Source organism: Anopheles coluzzii, chromosome 3 (assembly GCF_943734685.1).
Source record: "Anopheles coluzzii chromosome 3, AcolN3, whole genome shotgun sequence".
NCBI lineage: Eukaryota > Metazoa > Arthropoda > Insecta > Diptera > Culicidae > Anopheles > Anopheles coluzzii.
In genome coordinates, this window is record NC_064671.1 from 62675364 (window position 1) to 62698818 (window position 23455).

The 23455-nt window shown below is 41.8% G+C and overlaps 1 protein-coding gene and 1 non-coding gene across 10 annotated transcripts in view; both read right to left on the reverse strand.

Annotated features, from left to right (window-relative positions):
• The window catches only part of LOC120959048 (protein enabled), a 34332-nt gene extending 16771 nt beyond the window's left edge, over positions 1-17561 (reverse strand). For 4 of the 9 annotated variants that reach the window (XM_049609289.1, XM_049609293.1, XM_049609291.1 and 1 more), the window contains exons 1-4: positions 17330-17550; positions 13771-14539; positions 10107-10428; positions 9694-10007 (exon numbers count right to left, since the gene is read on the reverse strand). In XM_049609289.1, the coding sequence (XP_049465246.1) occupies positions 9694-10007; positions 10107-10428; positions 13771-13775 (641 nt within the window). In that variant the 5' untranslated portion in view covers positions 13776-14539; positions 17330-17550. Of the gene's footprint in view, positions 1-9693; positions 10008-10106; positions 10429-13770; positions 14540-17329 lie in introns of all 9 variants that reach the window. The other 5 variants (XM_049609286.1, XM_049609290.1, XM_049609288.1 and 2 more) reach the window with 5 other exon arrangements.
• Trnas-cga (transfer RNA serine (anticodon CGA)) lies at positions 12324-12405 on the reverse strand. The gene has a single exon. It is a non-coding gene; the product is annotated as a tRNA-Ser (tRNA).
• Positions 17562-23455: the final 5894 nt, after the last annotated feature.

Sequence of the window (23455 nt, forward strand, 5' to 3'; positions counted from 1 at the left end):
GTACATATCAGTGTATTGAGTGTAGCAAGTAGAAGACGAAAAAAACATACAAAAGAACATCAATCTTTATTCCCAAGCGGTTATGGACATAACTGCACTGCAAGTAAAAAAAAATGTGTATACTACAGAGAAGTGACCACCATTAGGTCCGGCGCACAACATTCTCTGTTGTAATCCAATATCCGTTCGTTATGCGGAGGGAAGTCCTGTCATCAAGAATAGATCGACCTTCAGGGCGAATGTCTATATAGTGCGTTATATGTGGTATAATGTTTGATAAGTCTAGAGCAGGGGTCGGCAAACTTTTGAACCAAAAGAGCCAAATTCTGCAAACATGTTCGTACGTCAAGAGCCAAATAGATAACTCAATAGGAGATTTTTTTAAAAAATTCTATGAAATATACGGACGCGCAAAGATCCGCCATCTAGACAGCAAAGAGCCGCATGTGACTCGCGAGCTGTATTCTGCCGATCGCTGGTCTAGGGCAGGAGTCTCCAAACTTTTCGGTTCGCTGGCCGCATTGCTTCGAAAACAACTATATTGAGGGCCATTTGACGTTACCTTTAACTGATGGGTGAAATTAAATCTCGTTTTTATAACAAAATACTAACGAGACTTGTACATCTTCTTATTACAAAAACTTGATGCATCTATTCTTAGATGAAGAACAATTTGATTTGCAAAAAACTCAAAATAATATAATATGTATTTTAACATTTAAAAGTCATCGTTGGCCGTATGCGGCTCGCGAGCCGTACTTTGCCGATCGCTGGTCTAGGCTATTGGAGTTTCGCTATACTTGTACTTGTGGAGGCCCAAAAACGAATATGAGTTGATTATTAATTTCTATTCAACAAAAACCTCTGCTTCAGAGAATCTTCAGATATCATACTTCTACGAAAATATGATACGACTTTAATCTTCCGAATGCGGTAAGAAGTTTTCAATATCTCTAAACGTCCTAAGTTTCATTGCCTAACTTCTGTGGTAAAGACTACTTATATCCAACAAAGTGTTCGGGGCCATGATCACATGATCTTATTTCACACATCATCACACACATCAACTGATAAATACATCAACATATCTAAGATACCCTGCATATTAATCCGGACCCTTTCTTCTCCTAAACCACTTTTTATGGCCCTTGTTAACGCTCGTCATCATTTTCCCATAGGTATTGTTTCTAAATGTCTGACAAAACAACGCGATTAAATCACAGCGCTCTTTCTTCTCTCTTTCTGCGATTCCCTTTCTCCGTTTTCATCATTCTATATTCGTCATACACATCTCATCATACATATCTTATCTTTATCGATTTTCACACAGAACACCGTAGCAGCAATCTGCGAGTTTGTTTTCAACTCGCTGCCATAACATCCACCCAATGTTGCTGTGTATCCAGTATCTGCAATCAGTCTGATCTTAATTGTAACTTCTTAACACATCACACAAAAACAATAGAGCCCAGACTACACCACCACAAGGCAGTACGTGCGTTAGAGTCTTAGCATGAAGCAACGTAAAGATCGAGATGCGCGAATGATGATCGGCTTGCATACCTTCGCCAATTGCATTGTACAGATTCCACACCAACTACGGGACCAAATTACTTCCCTGAGAGAGCAGCTTCAGTAAAAAATTTCAAATTTCACTCCTGCAAACCTTCCAAAAATGTATACACACACAGAGCGAGACGATAATGATGATCCATCAATTATAGCTTCCCCTTTTTTTCGTTTACCGGGCGGCGGATAGTGTGTTGGGATGTTTCGCTTGTCTTCACTATTAAGAGATGCCACACATTACTTGCGTGCCGTCGGCTTTTGCAGTTGCTTTAGAGCAACTTCCTGCAACATAACATTGAATGGCATGTTTGCAGTGCTCGGGAGCAAGCGCTCACGAAAAGCATGCCTGTATGTTACGCAGTTTTCACCCTCCAAAGGTAATTCATGTAATGGACGGTAAAAGAAGCAGGTGTGAGCAGGACAAATTGGTATTTGCTTTTTTGTTAACACATTCGCCACTTCCTACCATCGCCTCATACTTTTATAGATTTAAAAATAATTCAAGTTCATAATATGCTCCAAAAATCGTTCGAACTTCGGAAATAATTGCCAACTAAGTAATTACTTGATCGCGGCTCAAATTACAAGACCATTAGCTGACGCATCAAACAAGAACCAAGACACTCCTGACATATCGGAAACCAAAATCTGCTCAATTTCCATTACCGTCAAGTCTATAGAATGATGATGATGGTGATACGGCATGTGCTGTGCGTTGATAAGGCCACTGCCATGCTGCTTTTAAGGTGTGTAGCGGATGGTTTCTTCCTCTTACCAACTAACAAAGGCCTGAAGGGACAGTAGAAACAAAAGTTACCAACACACGCAGACACCAAAAGTGTACCAACCGAAAGTGATGTAAATGCTTGCGCACTTCAGAGCACATATATCCCCCCATCGGTCTGTGGTGTAGTAAAGGGCTAATTTTTCAATCAACACACAAGAGCCATTACATACTCCAGAGCCGTGTAGATAGTGTCGGGCGCAGGAAGGTTTGCCATTGTCGAGGAGAAGAAAGAAAGAAAAAAAGAAACCGTGCAAGCCCCAGTAATGATGTGACGACGGAACAGAGCAGGGGAAAGATGAGATAAATAATCTAGCGTGAAAGTAACAGCTAATTCGCGGAAGTACATTTTTAGCTTCCTGCGTCTGCAAGGCACATATCTCGTTGCTCGTTGCTGGTTAGAAACAATTGAAGGGAATGTATCGTGCAAGCGTGTATTACAAGTGGCAAACATTTCCTGCAACAAAAGTTCTTGCTAATGCTGCAGGTTCTAACGACAAAGTGGGCTCACTCTCGCTCTTGTGTTGCGTCAAAAAGGGAGCATGAGCATGTAAATTATTCGCTCATAAATATCACACTCTTAAGACGTTCAATTGCAGCACACATAAAACTGTACAAACACAAGACTACAAGAGTTAACCTTATGAAGCAAGACATGCCATACAAATGCACCCCAAATTGTTCGATTAGGTCTTACAGATGGTCTGGAATGCGACTGACCCTTTCCCCCTCCGACAGCCGAATGAATCATTCGCTTCCGATTGATGTAAAATAGCGGCTTCGGGCCCTTGTGCTTAATCGATCGAATCGTCCTCGTTGGTTGGTGACAAAATATACGCCCTTAATTGGTGACATAATTGAGTATGATTCAATTTCGGTATGTTTACCAAACTACGAGGAGGTTACATTGCTGGAGGAGAGCTTATGCAACGCGAACGAAAAAATCAATAGAATTAAGACACATTGCTTCTTTTGTGTCCCATATTCGGCAGAGAAAAAAGGGTTTTTTTTGTGATTCTTTGCAACCATAAGTCAGGAATTACTACTATTAATTATAATTATTTAAAGTTATTTTTGTTATGTTATCATTGGAGTCCTACATACACAAACTATACGTGACCGTCAACTGGATCAATGTCAACGTTCCATTATATGCCTGTGCAGCTCTGAAACACAATACCAAACACGGGCAGAAACTGACAACGCCAAACCGGAAGAAAGTATTGAACAAACTGCACCACCCAACCAAACCAAATGCATATGCAAAACAAACTTTAAAAAAAACTCACTCACTCACTTACGGGATTACAAACAAGTGAGGCCAATTAGCAGTTAGCAGGACACAATGCCAATCGAGACAAAGCGAGAAATGTAACCACTGTAAACCAAACAAGGCAGAAACTAGTTCAACAACTCCCATTAACAATTGATGATGATGATGATGATGATGGTTTATGCGTGTGTGTGCGTTTGTGAGAAGCAACACTCAGCACGACAGCTACTAGCATGCATTACCTTCTTTCACTATTGCATCCCACCGGTTACAAGTAAAAGGGGTTGAGGTAGAAATGCAAAACAAATGCAAATATGCTACGAATGAGCAAAAAAAAAACATAAACACACACGTGTCCCAAGCGGCATTCTTCGCATTATGGATTAAACGCAAAATAAAGCTGCACATTTATCATACCCTGCTAAACCTTTCAGAGCAAACGAAAGGGGTCTACTACACATGTAACCGAACAGATATTGCATGGGAAAGGCTGTTCGTTGCAATTTGTGGCACGTGTTACTAAAAAATGACTGGATCGATGTTTTATCTATAATTATTTTTAAAAACAGGATATTTAACTTTTTTTTGTACAGCCGTCTTTTAAGAAAGCTTTAAATGTGAATTAAAATTTTTCATGAAAACAGGATTCTTTGATTGCTTAATTTTCAATGTCTACAACTTTTTTTATTGCTTGCGAAATGTTTTTCAACAACTCTCAAATACTGTATTTTCATCACAATAATGTTTCAGTTCTTCAACATGATTTTCAACACGTCTCAAACTGGACTGAGTTTGACAATTATTTGTGGTTTGTTGAAAATCATGTGCACGAGCTAAATTCCAATAAAATATGTGACAGCTGTTGAAAACATCTTGGAGGTGCTGAATACAGGGTTTTCCAAGTCAGTTGTTATTCACCGCATCCAAAATGTTTTTCAACAGCTGTCAAATGGTTTATTTGTTACAAAATGAAATTTCAGTTTCAACACATGATTCTCAACATACAACAAAGAGCTGCAAAACTCAATCCAGCTTGAAACGTGTTGAAAATCATGCTGTAGATTTTAAAAATTATTATGATGGAAATGAAATGTCAGATCGATGTGGAACAACATTTTGCACGCGGTGAATAACAATGTTTACATTCGAAACTAACTTGGAAAACCCTGTAATGATGTGCACCTTCGAAAGTATCTTGGAAGACCCTGTAATGTACGATGTCTACAATACATCCGAATCCGTGATCGCATGCATCGCATGGTCAGGCCGGCTATATTAATCAGGCCAACAATGTAATGTAATGTAGAATACCATTATTGATCATTTAAACATAGATTCATGAGCTCTATCATTTAGACGGATGGCAAAATAATTACGTATTTGATCAGTTAATTTCCATCAATTATGGCGTTTAATGCATTGAGACTTCAATTGAACGGTGGCCCAAGGTAGAAAATGTGCTTGCTGGAAATTAACAAAACAAACCCAACGTATCCTTTCCCACCAAACCCATTTAAACCAGCTCTACCGTGCAAATTTAACAAAACGGTCGAGAATTACGTAAGTGTTGCGTGTTTAACATCCGGCAGAAGTTCCCGCTCGGGGGTCGTCCTCATAGGAAAACGGTGTTCGGTGGTAAATGCTCTCAAACACGCATTTTATTGCACACCCGGGGTAAGGAAGATAGCACCCAATCGTGCTGACCAGCGTCCTTCGAGAGAACCCATTTACATACTATACACGTATCTCACTCTTTCTCTCTTTTTCCCTCCAGAATTCCCTCCAGACAGCAGAATTCAAGGCCACACCGACCACAACGCCACTCGTCGCGCGCTAATACAACAAATTGCCCGTGAATTCATTGGAAAATTGTGAATCCTTCACCCCAATAATCAGTAAACGACACCACCGGCTCGGCTCTCTCGGAGCTTGGACGAAAAAATATCATCAAACCGCTTCTTTACGCAGCCCACTAACCAGGCCACTGTGCCAGCGCACGCAACGGACCGCGAAAGACGCGTGTCGATTGTATGCTGATTAGCTTGGCGGCTGACTGACTGGCTGGTCGGCTCATATGTGCGTATACGCACATGAAAAAAAAAAACATATACTAAACTAGGCATGAAAGACGGATGAAGGTGGGCGAGAGCAAAACATAACGCTTTCGCAGCGCGTTTGAGAAAGAGTGAGAGTGTGAAGTGGTAAATTGAATTTTACAGCTCGCACATTTCTGAGCTTCAAGACCACAGCTTAAATAATTCACTTGCGCTGTGTTTGTTCGGTATTAATATGTTGCGCATGTGCCATACACGCATGAAATCTGGACATATCTGGTCGATTATCTGCTAAAGGCAGATGGAGAGACAAGCAAGGGATGATATACCATATCGAAATAACAGCATGGTGGATGGTAGGTGGAAAAAATAGTAAAATCAGCTAATGCTTCAACAAACATAATTCAATTTTAGCTCGTTTTCCAATGTATTTTACCGTATTTTACCCGAAAAAAACGTCGGAATTTAATCTATTTATGAGTTGTAGTTTCTGTATAGCCACATAAATCTTGCTTATCGCAAACAACCTCACAAAACAAAGACCATACACGCATAATTAACGATCGATTAAGGCTAATGGCTAAAGGCTAAACAAAGATCAAGAACGCACCAAGGAAAAAGCCCACAAACACGCGTCCCCAACGTAACCGCAATCTATGAGGAAAGCAGTTGCCTAATCCCTGATAAGTGATAGGATAAGGAGAAGTAACTTCCACTCAATAATGCACACACACACAGGCACAGCCCCACATATGCAGCATGATGAATAAATAGCGCTCTAATTTTTCCGATCAATCTTCGCGGCTCTTATGCGTTTGAAGGGTTCATCATCTTCATCTCTCTCTAGAGAAATCAGCCTTGGAAGTGCAGCGTGCAGCACAGACCACTTTTCATCATGGTTCAGTAGTAGTGGCTGAAAATTCTTCCCCATATTCCCCATGTAAAGGGATGGCTAGTGGCTGAGCGTCGTATCAGCCGATTCCATTCATGGTTCCGTTCCAAAAGCTAGCTGCTGCGCGGAGAACAGAAAACGTCTGCCTATATACACCATCATTGAGGAGAGTGACGGCTAGACACTCATGCTGCGCTGTAGCCTATGTGTAGTAGAAATCGTCCAAAGAAATGATAAGTGAAAGTTCAACGATCCTATATTCTGAACCGCTACTCGAGGCTAAAGTAGCTCTGGACCGATAGGAGATATTTTTTTATAATGTAGCAGTAGCAAGGAAGTATGAGTTACGGCAAAGATGCGATAAGGACTAGACGTATCGCCTAACGAAACCAAGAGCCAAAGATACAACAAAACTACCAGCGTACGCCCTCGAACAAAACAACCAGGGCAAGCATCGTAGACAAAGCCGTCTACAGTAAGGGAGGATTGAACAATCTTCTCCCGTCATAATCAGGATCAGCGTAAACGACAACTACGCGAAAGGATGATAAACCGAGCACAACAGTACCGCCGTAGAATTTGCATTCACCATTAAAAAAGCACCCCAATTTGAAGAGATGCAGCAGGATGGAAAACACTAGAGACCACTTTTCTCCAAAATCTCAATTTATTTCTCTTGTTTCGTTGACCACACACAATAGCGATGATTTTTGAGGTTATGGGGGGATATGCTAACAGGGAAATGACATTCAATCACAGAAATACTCCGTAATTCTCACGGAAACTTCCTGTCTAGAGGAAATGTGCTGCAATGAAGATGTACCAAACCTGTTAGGAGCTTGCTGGAATTGTGTAACATGAGTCACCATGAGACGATCATAGGTTCCCATCACACACGACACTGGACCAATTGGACTATGTCGCGACACTGAACCGTTGATTTTGCATCTGCCAGCAAATGCAGTTCATCCACCATGCAACGATAAATTGCCCGCGCAAATCAAAGTAATCGGGGCGACATTTGCTTTCCGCTGTTGTCTCCGTTGCCGCTGTTACCTCCATTTAAGAGGTCGTCACCTTCGGCGCCTCCTGTCTGGCAGATGCAGCAACACATTACCAGAGCGATCCGGATAGTACCCCCACCAGACAGACTCGGTACGGCGCATATCATATCGCATACGCAACGGAAGACGAACGTGCCAGAGAAAGAGACGTAAGCGAGACAAACGCAACAGTAATCGATCAGGGAAAATGCTTTTCTACCCCTTCACCGTCGTGCAATCATAATTGAAGAGTATGCGCGACTGGGCCGTAAATACTATCCCATGGGCACGAGATGAATAAAGGCAACATACCAACAAACAAACACTTGGGCACTCCTCTGCTTTCTGTGCCGAGTGTGTATGCGGCTTATTGTTGCAGAAAAGGTATTACACTTTCTTGCCGCTTTCTTCCGCCGGCGCTGGATAGGAAACAAATAACACTAATAAAACGATTACATGCGTTCTTCTGCCGCCTCTTCTCATCCAAAGAGACGACCCCGGTAGTGTTTGCGCAGACGAAGAGCGCGTCTCGTGCCTTATTGGTGTTGTGTTCCGGTTCCGGTTGAGATGAGCTGCCCGCACAATCTCTTTACATGGAACCGTCCGATTGGCAGCATCTACCAGCACAAAGTTGCAATGTATGTGTGCAACACGCTATCTTCAGCGCTACTGCTTTTCTGCTCGTTCAGGCAAGAAGAGACGTATGTTTTTGGTTCCAGATTAAGTTAATATAAACTGATGCCCACGGATAAAGATGTTTGTTTTTACCAAGCTCAGCAAAATAACTGCAAGGAATAGTGTCGAAAATCATAAATATGTAACTGAATCTTAATGTTTAACGCTCTTACAGTAGAATATTCCTTGCACCTCATATCTCACATTCCAGAGCGTTAATGCAAAAAAGCAACTGTGCAGCTGCACCAAAGGAATGCACCGCATCCGGCAAGAGATAGCAATTAAACACGTGTGTGTGTGAGTGTATGGAGAGTAAGCGCAATGTATTTATTCGCATCGTAAAGAGAGTGGCGTGCCGGGCGCGACGATGACTGTGCCGCTACGATTTGTTGGAAAAGAAGCAACAAACACAACATACAAGGCAACAAAACACACACGCTGGTTGATTATTTATTTCTCCCGCAGTAGGAAAGTGTCCGTTCGCCGCAGCTCATAAACGCTCCAATGGATATATGACCGCCACTTGGCAGAAACCAATCTCTTTCGCTAGTTGGATCTCTCCGTGGAGTCCGGGCGCTGGACAGATATGATGTGCACATTTCTCAGTTTGCACACCGGAGTCATTGGCGTAGCACATACATGTCCGGTGGAGGAGAATGGGAAAAGCTTGAGCACTATTTTATGGAGAGATACCACAAACGACACAAGAGCACAGTAGTACACACATCGGAACGCTACCTTCCTTCCGGTTGCACCTTAAGCGGCGTTACGGACGTGCTTTTCGAACGCAATGAGATGCCACGCCCGCGCGTTCCCTTTGGGTCGAAGCTCTTTTGACGTAATTCTTGCGAGAAAAGGTGGAATGTAGTCCCCAATGCACACACGTGTGATGGGCAACTAATTAAGAAACTTGTCCACGCTACCACCGAGCACAGCCAGAAGAACCAAAAGTGGTGGTCGTGAACGACCCCGGCAAGATCATTGACATCGAAAGTGGGGCAAAAGCGGTGCAAGAGAACTGCAATGTAATATTGATACCTTTTGTATTTATGCACCAAACTCAACATGCAGGTCTGCATTTCATTGAGCCGTTGAAGTATTATGGATGTTTTTAAAAAGAAAATTGTTACATTACGTCCTACCGAATATAACCTTCTTGAATCGTTAAGTTTGGTTCGAGCTAGAATTGGGCAACTCCACCGTCTCTTATAATGATGAGACCCAATTTCGCAACACCGATCCGATCCGCTTGAGTGTACCCACCCCGTACATCGGCACTAATAGTGCACAGCAGATAGAGCATTGTACACTTTAGCGTGTAACCCCAGCGGTCTACATCATCCCTCCGTCGACAATTTCGAGTTGAAGAGAGCCACTTGCGAAGGCCAAAATCCCCCTCCTACCTGTTTGTACGATGATGCGTCTGTTGTTGCTGCTGCTGCTGCTGCTGGGTGGCTTGTGATGGCAGCGTTTGAGATGTCGGCGTTTGCGGGGATAGTATGCCACCGCCCGGGCCCGGTATCGAGTTCGGCGGTTGCTGTGGTGGTCCCACGCCCGGCGGTTGACTAGTCATTTGCTGCTGCTGCTGCATGATGGCCGCATCTTCACGGGTCATCGTACGGTAGCCCATGTCCTCCTCGTACGCCGCAGCCATCTGGCTCGGGTTCGGATTGGTCGTTTGCATGGTCGACGAGGGTGGTACGCGTCCACTCAGCACCTAAAAAGGAGGAGGAGGGAGTAGGGCAAAGGATTGATTCCAAATTAATAGGCAAATTCGTAAACAATTCTCCTGTTCTGGCTAAACACAGCAACTTACATCCAAAGCGTGCATCATCGCACGGGCAAACGCTTCCGCGTCCATCGGGCTGGAGAAGTTCAACCCGTACACGAACTTGGAATCGCGCCACTGGTGAAACGTCGCGGTGGCCTGATTATACTTCAGCCCCTTGATGATCGAACAGTTGATGACGACCTCATGGTCCTGCAGCTTCCGACCGACGACGCGGAACGTGTTGTTTTGCTGATGGTGGAAGATTTGCACCTTGCTCAGACCGGACGAGCTGCCGGACGGTATCCACTTCCGCTGCACATCGTCGTACACCATGACCGAGGCCCGGGCCCCAATGATGCTTTGTTCGCTGTTGGTGGAATGAGAAGGAAGGGAGAAAGAGTCATGAAACCATATTCAGAATGAGCGATTAGTGCTTATCAAATAAAGCAAATTCTTTCGAAGCTCAGAGTTATCCCTGTGACAAATTTCTGGTTCTTCAGTGTACTTCAGTCTCCCTAGGGGAACATATTTCCAACAAAAAAAATGAAGAACAAAAAAATGCTTCGTTAACATTTTCTTTTACCCGAGGAGGGGGTGCGCATTTTCTCTCAGCACGGTTCACTTTAATTTTTATAACCAATTCAATTTTCGACGTTCGAGGTGCTGTCCCTTTCACTGTCAGTACAGAACACGACCAGGCCCCTAAACCTAACGATTTGCTCGCGTGCATTCTATCCAATCAGCAATAGATTTGCTTCTTCTTCTCCTCCCCGTTTAGCGGTAATTGCTTTTTATTGTCAAGGCCAACTGGTGCTTCGGCAGGCCGCGTGAGCCACAAACGTTCCTGCCCGGAGGGTGGAAATTGGTATGTTTGTCCACACATGAGCTCTTCGTTCATTTAGGGTGTGCGATTTTTTTTTTTTGCGCATGGGGGTGACCAAGTGCCAGCTTTTCCTGCAAACCGTCAAGAGCTGGTAATGCAACGGGCAAATAACGTGCAAAAAGGAAATGAAAGAAAATAGTGTGTAAAAACACAATTCGATGTAATGGGCAGCACTACTACCACATGCTCAACGGTAGGTCGTCTGCTTTATGAATCATACAACACGGTCGCAAAGGAAATTTAGATGACGCATTTTTTTGTGTGGAGATATTAAAAGTTTATTTATTGGGTTTGAGTCATGTGGTATCCCTACTACAAAAATACAGCATTTAGTTATGGCACATGCATTTCATATAACGTTAAAATATAAACCACTCATCAGATGCGTTTATTTAAAAATAATAAAGCAGTATAAAAGAGAGTAATTTACTATTAAAGTACAAAGCAAACAGAACAAGAATGTTTAAAGAATTTTGTAAAAAAAATTGTAATGCATTAAAAAAACACTATTTTCAGCTCTGCGTGATTTCAACTAACAATCTTCCGGAAAATATGTGTTTCACTAGTTTACTGCTTCCTCTAACAGGGTTGCTCTAACCAGATCAATATTTAAGGCAAATACTTCAGACGCGTAAAATAGACTCCACCTACAGTAATAAACCAACTTTCTATACTTTTGAACACTTCGAATTAAGGTAGGTACACTTTAGTACAGGCTATCCTCGAGTTACGACGATTCGCAGATAGGACGATTTTGACAATAAAAAGCTGTCATTCAGAAGAAACTTATGTATTTTTTCAAAGCGAGTTTATATCAGGTGGGCCTGATCTAATGCAGTTTTTTTCTTCTTCTTCTTTTTGGCACAACAACCGCTGGCGGAACCAGGAAAACCTGGTTTGACAGTTAGATCCATAACAAACTGGGTGGTTTGATGATTGTTTGATGATGTACTCACTCCTAAATCTATCCTGAATTTTCTCAATTTTACACGATATTTGAGATCGATCGGTGATCTGTCGAACTGAACTAAAGGTTATATACACAAGCATTCTGATAAGTTCCTCACTTATAGTATAATATCATATTTGGTTCGGATAGTATACTGCTCCTTCCTTTCTAGCTGAACGGATTAAATAATAATTCAAAGTATCAGATTTGGAGAAGGAATTATCTATTTTTTGAATCGTCTAACCTTCACATATTCATTTTAATCCAAGAACTGGCCGCCACGTAAGATTTTGGGCTTCGTTCTGCTTTGTGCTACACCTGATCAAAGCCATTTACCATTTCTTCTTATTCTTCTTCTTCTTAATTAGCGAGAAAAGGTTTATCCTTTTATATTCTGTCAGGCGTAGGTCCGAAAAAATACTTTCTGTGACGCAGCCGGTAGGATTCGAACCTACGCTCCCAGAGGGAATCTGATTTCGAGTCAGACGCCTTAACCACTCGGCCACGACTGCTTCTTACATACTACTCCTGCGCGACATCGTTTGAACTGGATGGCATACTAGATTTTGTTATGGAACAAAACTTTAAAATTGTGTGTCGATGTTTTGGTGAGGACACTCAACTGGTATATACATTCACTTTGTATTAAACAAAAAAATCTAATGTTATAACCGTTACATTTACATTTAAAAATATTCCCCAGCTACTCAATCTTGAATATTTTCATTGGAGTAAAATTAACACATAATCGAATATTATTTTAAAAAAATAAACGATATCATAGACTTCGATTTGTCCACTTCGGTTACGCCTTGCTTTGGGACATTTTTTCGGTCCCGAATACAGTCGAATATCGAGATTCACCTGTATCTCTTACATAAAAAAAGAAAAAAAAGCTTTCTAATTCGCATATGCCGTCTCCAGATTGTTATCTTCTTATCTACAGGCAGTTATTCAAAGAAATTTAAAAATGCATCAAACATATGAAAATGTTTTAAATTGAAGTACATTTTGTTCTTGTCGGTTGTGTGTGTTGTACAAAAGGATAACTTTTGTGTTCAGAAAAAAAAGAATCATGTCAAAAAATTGCGAAAATGGAATACACAAAATAAAAGAACATTCCGTCTACTGCTCTAAAGTCTACCATCCTTTTGATACGCAGGACCAAACGATCACTAGGTCACAAAAAAGCTAAAAATTCAATAAACTCAAGTGAACCCTAAATCATTTAGCTCATCAAAAGGAAAAAAATACACAATAGAATTGGCTACACTGTAGAGCATTTTTAATTTCACCGGTACCGTATCTCGAGTTTCACCCGGATCGTGCTTTATAAATTATTTCCAGATGAATAATGCAACGCTGCACTCACCGGCGTAAATTGTGAATGAACCGCGCAAATCATTTCAGAAATGTAAACTGAACCGAGATAAGGCGAAGAACTAACTCCCCCTTTCATCCCCCGTGTGTTATTGCTCACTCGATGAATTATCCAGGATGATGATTTAAGGAAAAAAAATCATAAAAAACCTCCCTCTCTGCAAAAAGCCATCTAGTGCGCACCAGTCAATTCATTCGGCCAGTCAGGCGTTAGAACCAAAAGAGCCACGCTAATTGGGATGCCCTATTTTATTTTGTTCACCTCATTCTTTTCACACAGCGCGTGGTGCGAAGGGACAGGAACGAGAAACAGAGCGAACCGATTGCTAGGCTAAGACTAAGGGAGCGAAAATGTGAATGTAGGCCCAAGGGAAACTAAAACTGCACCAAATCTGCACTGCATTTTTACAGGAGGGTTGGATGGCGGTTATAAAAAAATGTGAAAAATTAAATAACCTTCCACTCCACTACATCCAACATTGAAACATACTACTCACCTCATCTTGCTGTAGTTGTTGTGCTTAAGGAAGACGATCCGCGATCGTGGTTTGTGCTGTTAAGATTTGATGCAAAAAGCCTTTTTTATTGGCTCCGGGATGGATCAGGATCGCCGAACCAACAGCTGACGGACGACGGGTGAAATGACTGGACAGGCTGCCTTATCCCGGTTAGCACCACAGCCTCCTCAATAGTCGGTACGGTAGTGTCGTCTTCCGGCAACGGTTGCTTTGCTCGCTTTTTTGCTCGAAGATGTAGTTGTGATACCACTCAATCCAACAGTAACCGGCGCAAAATTGTGTTGCCTTCTCACTCTCGGCGCTGTCCCTTTTCGTCCGTGTTTGTGCTTGTGCCGCCGCTCTGCGGGGGAGCGTGCGCGTGTGTTGAACGGGAGGGTCCTTTGCCGTAACCGTAGCCTACTTTACAGCTTTTCCACCAAACATGAGCGCAGGAAAATTCACCCCGTTCACGCTGCGTGCATGTGCGGTTCACCAAGCCACAAGGCACCGTCGAAATGTACTTCCTCAAGGAAGCGAAGGAGAAGGGGGAGGTGGGGTTGCTGGACGAAATGGTCGCGAGGGAAAGCTCCTCCACCGCGCCCGGGGAGATGATTTGCCGTGATTGCTTGTTGTGTTTTCACTCTCTACCTCTCCTTTCGCACTCACACACTCACACAGCACACAACAAACTACACCCACTTTTCTTCCTTTTTTCTTTTCGCTTCAATTTAACTCACGCACACTACACGCTTTGCTTCTATTTATTAGCCTATATTTTGGAGATAAAGGAAAGGCGTGAAAATAAAATCACACAATTTTTTCCAACCCACACGCCTGTTTTACTAACACTAAATCCGTAATGCACAACCACTATTGAACGGGCAATCCGTCACGGAAAGGAAAATTAGAGCTCATTTCATTTACTACACGCCCGAGTCGGGGGCCAAAAAAAACCCAGGATATTCGTACAAACACACGCACAATGAACATACAAACACACACATAGAGAATCGAAAACAGCACACCCTTCGTTTTGCACAGTGGCCCCCACCACACACACACACAAACACTCTCGTACGCATCCGACAAGGGGCCGCCTTGTTTCTTTTACACGGATCCTTTTAACAGTGCACGTGACGTTGGCCCTTGTATTTCCCTTTATCCTTACGAGGGTTTGAGCACGCACACATACACAGAGAAAGATCAGAGGTTTGAGCACAGCAGTGCACCACATATACACATACACACACACTAATACACCAACACGCACACTACACAACGCACTGTGCTGGCAGGATCGTTGGTAAGGGACATATACCAGCAGCAGCAGCAGCCAGTACGCCCTCTTTTCTTACTGTCAACCGGAAACCGAAAACGGACCCAACTTGATGGAACTTATGCTTACTTTTGCTGTTTGCTTTTTGTGGAGTTTATGCACAAATTGTAACGCAATTCACTGCAGGGATGTTCTTTTGCCATTTGCGATATTCATTTGCTTCGTGGTCTAAACGATTCACTTTGTCCACAGTGATTAGCGATTTGTCCATTGTGATATGTTGATACTTTTTTCGCAATATATCAACATTACTTTGCATTCGACACATTCGACGTGGAAAAAATATGTCTAATCGAGCAATTTCATATTCCATTGCTGCGCATCATACCGCACCCCGATTAATTGTGCCTTTTTTAGATTAGAAGAAACTAACATTTTGCAAACCAGTAAGAATAATACAGTTTTTCTATTGCAATAGCTAATTTTGAAAATCTTTTCCCACAAAAGTAACGAAAAATGATATATTAAAAGCGAAATTATATTTCCCCCATAGAAAGAGCAAACTATGCGGCCCGTTTCATGCTACCAGGAGGGCCCTCTATGCTCGGCTTCTCTGTGTGGCAGGCACTCCCGCATAGATGCACACGCACAGGAGGACGAATAAAATACAGTCACAAATACAAACACGCACACTACCAGCGAGTGTTGTACAGCAGGGAAAGAAGAGCTGGAATCTTTCTGCTGTTTTTCACCCAGTAGACAAATTTACTTTTCGAAAAAATATATGATTTTATGTAACTTAATGCATTTTTCGGCTTCGGAAACAATAACATTTAGTGAGACAACTGTTTTTAGTCTACACCACAGCTACGTTTAGCCATCTCGCAAATAAAACACCCTCTTTTCGGCTTGTTTGATACCCATCCGAATCCGGTAAATGCGGAAAGCTGCTGCTAGAGTAGTATGTGGAACACCATCCACACCATTTGTACGTACACACACCAGTGGCGACGGCGCAGGAGGCCTTTCATTTTTCCAGTCAGAATGTGTTTTTGTTCCATCTTTTCTTTGCTCGTTCCCTACAATCCACACCCGTGCAGGGGGGCCACAAACGATGCACTTGTGAATTTTCTTGTCCTACTATTCCAAACAGTATTGGAACCTAAGAAAAGAAATTCTTCAAGAACCCAGCAGCGTCAGATAAAAAAAACGCTTTTCCACTGCTCAATCCAATACGGTTGTGATGTTCGATTGAAGTGTTTTTTTTCCTTCACCCCATACAAACCCCGTACGCCAGCATACAGTATCGTTCCGATGGCTAAAGAAGTTGACCTTACGGTCGGGACCATGGTAGAACCGGTCTTCTCCCCTGGGCAATGATTTTCACGGGAAATTCCCTTTGTTTTGTGCCAGCCAGCCAGCGAGCGTTTGCTACAAAGCTGTATGTGTGTGTGTGCGTAAATGTCCCCGTCGGTCAGATTCGTTCTCTTTCTAACTTTCAGGGCTTCCTAAAGGGCTGGGGTCGTCGCCGTGTCCGTCTACCTTTTTATTGCTCAGCTTTTTGCTGCAAACTGCACACACAGGCTGCAAGAGCACAAGGCACAAGGCACAAGGCTGGTTTGCCTGTTGCGATTTTAATTGCAGTGTAACTTCGTTAACGCACACATACACTGTAGGGACCGGCAGAGCACACATCTTGTGCGGCTGGACCAGCTCCTCAAGGAAAACTTCTTTCTCCCGGCTCGTCTGCGCACGCTACACACACATAGCGCTCAAACACACCCAACAAGAAGCAGCAGCAGCAAGCGAACCCGATCGAAGCAAGCGACACAACGCAAACGGGGAGTTGCGGTTTGAGTGTTGCGGAAACCATCACCTCACCTCCCTTTCCCTGACTTCAACGAAACACATTTTTTTGCATACTTCACACTACTTTTGCATACTGCATACTTTACACTACTTTTAGCTGGCTATTCCTGTTCTATTACAAAAAAAACTATGTCCATTTACCACCGTTCCCTCCGTCTTTTCAGTTCCTTGCAATCCGACTGGTTCGACCAATATTGCAGATTTTTAAAACTCCACTCCACAATGAGCGACAATGCGAGCACACTAACACACGCACATGTGTAGACCCTCGAAAAAAACGCTTCTTTTACCCGGTTTCCCGGAGCCTTCCCGTCCATCTCCACAGAACAAGCTGCCAATGTGTGTATAAGTAAACGTGTGTGTGTGTGTGTGTATCTGAGTGTGTGCACGATTAAGAACAAGATAATTTCTAACCAAAATTCACAACGGCAATCTTCACGCACTCTTCCCACTATGTACGACAATTCTTCACACTCGCACTCACTGCAACACTACACAATGCCAAGTTCCAAAACCTACCGCGGGCGACTTCACACACGAAAAACATGGGAGCAGAGCGTTTCTCGGTCGTGTTTGCTAGCGCATCATGGCGTTTAGTGAGCTGTGTGCGCTGCTGTGCGTTTTTGCTGCCTGTATGTGTTTGTGTGTATGTTGCGCTGCCTTGTTTTGACTGTTTTTCTTGGTTCGGCTGTCAAGTCGTTTAGATGTCCGGGTTGTCTGCTGAATTGAAGCGATCTTAGGGTACGCTTACACCTAGCGAGAACATTGCACGACAGCTCCTATTTGGAACAAATGATACAGTAGAACGTCGATTATCCGGGGACGGATTAACCGGCGGGCGGCTTAACCGTGTGCATAAATCTGACAGCTGTTCATACGTACGGCGAAAGTTTGCAGCGATAATCAATTGGGAAACCAGTTTCTTGTGCAGCTCTGTAGTGTCTAGGGGTATTTTCGAAATTAATTTTTGTTCATGAACAGTTGTGAAACCTACAGTTATTGATTAAAATAATATTCTACTAACGATTAATCGATTGATTCTAGGTGAATTAATCTTAAAAAATAGTGAATTTTATAATTTTTATATGAATTTGACATTTCTTGGACCATTACCCGTGCAAATCGATTAACCGGCAACCGTCCGGTCCCGAGCTGCCCGGATAATCGACGCTCTACTGTACAAATATTGCGTGTAAGCAATTTCACCAGAGAAATACAAAAAATCAGTTTTTTAAGCAAGAGTGTGTTTTTATGTAAACAGTGACGTTTACATAAAAAAACATGCACGACAATTTTCGATTTGTTATGGGTTTTCCAAGTGCCACAAATCCACCAAGGGTGGTGGCAACGCTTTTTCGCATGCGATTTTATCGGACGGCCTGTCAAATTTTTATACGAAATCGCAAGTCCGACGTTATCTGTCAAATCCCATATAAATCTCGTCCGATAAAATCGCATCCGATGAGCGTTGCCACGAGCCTAAACGACCACTAAACAGGTTCTAAACGGCTCAAGCACTCAACTTGAAGGGAATCTAAGGCTGGAAATAGACGAACCGAGATCATCGCGGTACCGCGAAAATCGCGTATGACTTGAGCTGTCAATTATGTTATAAAATCTGACAGAAAGGCGAGATAATCGCGGTTCGTATATGGAACCATCCGAGGTCTGATGACGATTGAATGTGCCAAGAAGAAATATTTTTCTATCAATTTGCGAATCAAATTATTTATTTCACATAGTTTATGCAAAATAAAATACAAAACTCAAATCTCGACAAGATTTTTTACACAAATCCGCCAGGAAAAGTAAAAATAATCGGTTCGCGCTACCGCGAAAATCTCAGCAATACCGAAGTTGGGTATCTCTGCGAAACAGCAGGCGCGATTGGAGGCGCGAAAGATTTGACAGCTCTACTGTTCTACAACTGTTTTAAACAAGGCGCGAATTTCGCGGTACTGCGACGATCTCGGTTCGTCTATTTCCAGCCTAAAAAGACTCCGTTTAGCAGACGGTAAACGATTGATGCATTCTAAAAATAGCTAAATAAAAGCTGGTGTCACCATCTGTTGGTGGGATACACAGCTTGTGGATCTATTTTTGCTTTGAGGGCTTTCTCATTCCCTCTGTACTGTTGTATGGTTTCGCATTGAAGTTATGCATCGCTAGAACTAGAACAGCGATGCGATTGTTTAAATACTAAATTCCAATGTAAAGCACCAGCACTAAAGCTAGTGAAATTTGAGTAATAGTCGTTGGTGTTGGTACCCACGTACTGCTCAGAAGTGCTGCAAAATGTCACTGTCAATGTCATAAAAAATCTGCCTGAAACAAAATCCATATCAGCGTCACTTATTCAATTGTGATAATCAGAGGTCATACTCAGAACGGTTGGTGTGACCGACCAATACATGCTTCATGGCATTTTTGCGACCACCGCTTGGTCAGTCCTTATGTCATGACTTTTTTTACTGTGATCAGTTTTGCGAAAGAGTGGCAGTTTAGAGCCGGTCTGGTGGTACAGTCGTCAACTCGTACGACGTAACAACATGCCCGTCATGGGTTCAAGTCCCCAATAGACCGTGCCCCCATATGTATGCCCCCACTATCCTGCTATGGTAACAATAAGTCACTGAAAGCCAAGCTCACTTCACTAGTGGGTACAGGCAGACCTTTACCGACAGCGGTTGTTGTGCCAAAGAAGAAAAAGATCCGTTTTTGCAAACTGTCACTGACATAGTCATCAAAAAAATGACAAATTCTTACTGAAACATAATCATTTCAGCGTCACGAGCTCTACTGTGATTTATTTATTTATTTATTTATTTATTTATTAAAGATAATTGCGTGGCGCCCGCAGGGACCTTTACAATATTAAAAATAAAATAATACTTAAGATAACCTTACTTTTGTAAAAGGTGATAAAATTACTGAAGATAATAACGGAAGGCTGAAGTTGTTTCTTGCTCGAATGTTCAACTCGATCTGTCCATCTTTATTGTTCTTCTTCGTTGCGTTTCGACAATTGTCAGTGTGACAGCAGAATCAAGGTTCTTAATGGTTGACGTATGATTCTGAGACGTATATAAAACTAAGGTAACATTTACATAGTTTACAACTCGGCCATCCTGAAAAACCGAATTGACCTCAATTCTATCTGATTCAACTACAGAGGGAGCAATGCTGAGTGTTGCCTGGATTTATCGGTATTTTGAGTCGTAGTTGATTGCACCCATAGTCTTAACTTATCTGATTCTAAGACCCCATCGTAAGGTATTTGGGTTACTTGATAACCTTCAATATCTCGCACCACGTAACGATCGTTTGGAAGTACTTTATGAATAATGTATGGGCCTCTGAATTTGGCGATTAGTTTCTTATTTGTATTAGTCGACGTGTCTGTGTTTTTTATGACAACATAATCTCCTACGCTATAAACTGGAGCCGGGTTATTTTTCTTAAGAAATAGTCTTTCGTTCGTTTGTTGGGACTTATGTATGTTCTCAGAAGCTTGATGACGTATTGATTCGAAGTTTCTACAGGGTGTAGTATTTTTGTTTTCTAAAAATTCAGTGAGCTCATCGATTACTGTACCCCGTTGTTCAACTCCAAAAAGCATGATTGATGGGGAATATTTGGTTGACGCATGAATTGTATTATTCAAGGCATATTCTACTTTAGTTAGTTGGGTGCTCCAATTTTCATGATCGATAGAACTTGAAAGTTTGCTAAGAATTGGTCGCAGCACTCTATTGACTCTCTCAACTTGCCCATTTGCTTGAGGTGAGCTAGTTGCTGTTAGAACATGAGAAATTCCGCGGGATGTTAAAAAATTGATAAATTGAGCAGATGTAAAACATGTGGCCCGATCACTAATGATTCGATTAGGTCGACTATAATAAGCCATATATTGGAGTAAAGCATTACAAACTTCTCGTGCATTGGTTGTTGTTGTTGGGTACAACTTGACAAATTTTGTAAATGCATCGATTACAACTAATACGTATTTTCTCCTTGATTGAGACGTAGGTAAAGGTCCCAAGTGATCGATGTGTATTGTATCGAATGGAGTTGCTGTTTTGGGAATGCTATGGAGATTTTTGTTATTATTGCGTGCTGGCGAGGAATATATAATACATTTCAGACAATTTTTTATAAAGTTTTCTACTCTTGTCTTCATTAGCGGGAACCAATAGTGTTTGCTAATCTGATCGCAGCATTTCCCGGTTCCTAAGTGGCCTATTTTCTCATGAATATTTCGAATCACGTTATCAATCATCTCCCTAGGAACGTAAAGTTGCAATTTGTTAGAAGGTGATTGTCGGTAGACTAATCCATCTTGAAAAACGTATCCGTTCACAGCCCTGGACTCAAGTTCATTTTTCAAATTTTATATGACTGGATCACGAGACTGGGTTATTTGTAACTGACTGTCAATGTCTAGTTCTTCTATTAAATTTACAGAAAATGATCGGCTTAAAGCATCCACATGACTCATGGCGGTACCCGGGCGATGTTGCATTGTGTAGTTATAATTTTCTAAGAAAAGAGACCAACGTGCAATTTTTGCAGAGGCATTTCGATTTTTCAATGTCTTTACGAGGGAATTGCAGTCAGTGAGAATTTTTATCGGGATACCATGAACATAGCTGTGAAAGCGTTTGAGTGCATAAATGACCGATAAGGTTTCTAGTTCATAGCTATGTAGTTTAGATTCGTCCTTAGAAGTTGTTTTGGAAAAATAGGCTATAGGATGAAATTTGTTATCGTCTTGTTTTTGCAATAATACGGAACCAAAACCAGTAGCACTGGCATCACAATGCAGCTCTGTTTCACGGGTGGGATCAAATATGGATAAAACTGCCCAAGCGCCACAGATTAAGCTTAAACGACTGGAAAATCGAATATCCATAGGAAAAAAAACGAAAGCTCCATAGCTTCATTGGTTTGCTCAATAGATGGCGTATTACAACTCATCATTATATTGCTGTCCTTTTCTTGCAATGTGTTTCGACAAGTTTAATCTTTTCATGACCTATATAGCCTTCTAACTTTCCGAGCAAAAATCTATATGAATGGTCGTGTGGTCAGATACGTGGGTATCAACACCAACGACCATTACTCAAATCTCCCTTGCTTCAGTGCTGGTGGTTTCCGTTGGAGTTTAGTATTTAAACAATCGTATCGCCGTTCTAGTTCTAGCGATGCATAACTTCAATGCGAAACCATACAACAGTACAGAGGAAATGAGAAAGCTCTCCTCCAAGCGATGAAGCTCAACTGGTTGGGGTATCCCACCAACAGAGAGCGCCACCAGCTTTTACGCTATTTTTAGAATGCATGAGTCGTTTGCCGTCTGCTAAACGAAGTCTTTCTACATTCTGTTTAGGTTGGGAGCTTGAGTCGTTTAGGATCCGTTTAGTGGTCGTTCAGTGGATTTGTGGCACTTGGGTGGGGATTCAATTAGCTTCTGCCTAAGATTATTGAATGCGGTTAGGCAATCTGAGTCGAAAATAAAAGGCTTTTCTGCTCGTAGTAAATTTGTCAATGGTTTGGCAAGGTTAGCAAATGAAGGTACAAAACGACGAAAATAAGAAAATAGTCCAAGACATCTCTGGACTTGTTTAATTTCTTTGGGAATGGGGTAATTCTTGATTGCTGAAATATGCTTATTACTAGGGCATATTCCGTTCGAATTAGCTTTATAACCTAAATAATCAATTTCTTGATGAGCTATATAGCATTTATCAAGACGCAGTTCTAAACCACATTGACGAATTTTTTTAAGAACTGCCGATAAGACTTGAAGGTGTGTTTGAAAATCTTTTGAAGCAATAATTATATCGTCTAAGTAGACGACAAGTTTTTCTGAGTCTATGAATTCTCTAAGAATGGAGTTTATAAATCTTTGGAATTCCGATGGAGCATTTTTTAATCCAAATGGCATTTTTAGGTATTCATACTGCCCATCTGGTGTGACAAAAGAAGTATACTTTATAGAATTTTCGTGCATCTTCACTTGATGAAACCCACTTTTTAAATCCGATAAACTAAAGAAATTCTTATTACTTAAATGTTCTAAGCACGTGTCAATTAGAGGGATTGGGTAGTTGTCTCTTATTGTTATTTTATTTATAGGTCTATAGTCAACACATTTTCTTATTTCTCCATTCTTTTTGCGCACTAAAACGAGTGCTAAAGCGTAGGGAGAATTGCTTGGACGAATTATCTTTTTTTCTAGAAGATCTTTGACAATTTCCTTAACTTGGTTACGTTCAGCGTATGAGAGGCGTCTTGGTTTGCAGTATATTGGGGTGTCATGAGTAAGGCTTATTTTCATGCTATGTTCAGGATAATTAATTTGATTTGTGGGAATGTTAATGTAATTGTCTGCTATTGATTTTTTTAAGGCATCAATTTGATCTTTTTGTAGATTCTGGTTTATATTAAGTGTTTTACTCTCAGAGATATCAATAGCGCAAAGTTCTGCAAAAACCAAGTTTTTGTTTTTCTCGAAAGGGCATTCTTCATATTTATCAT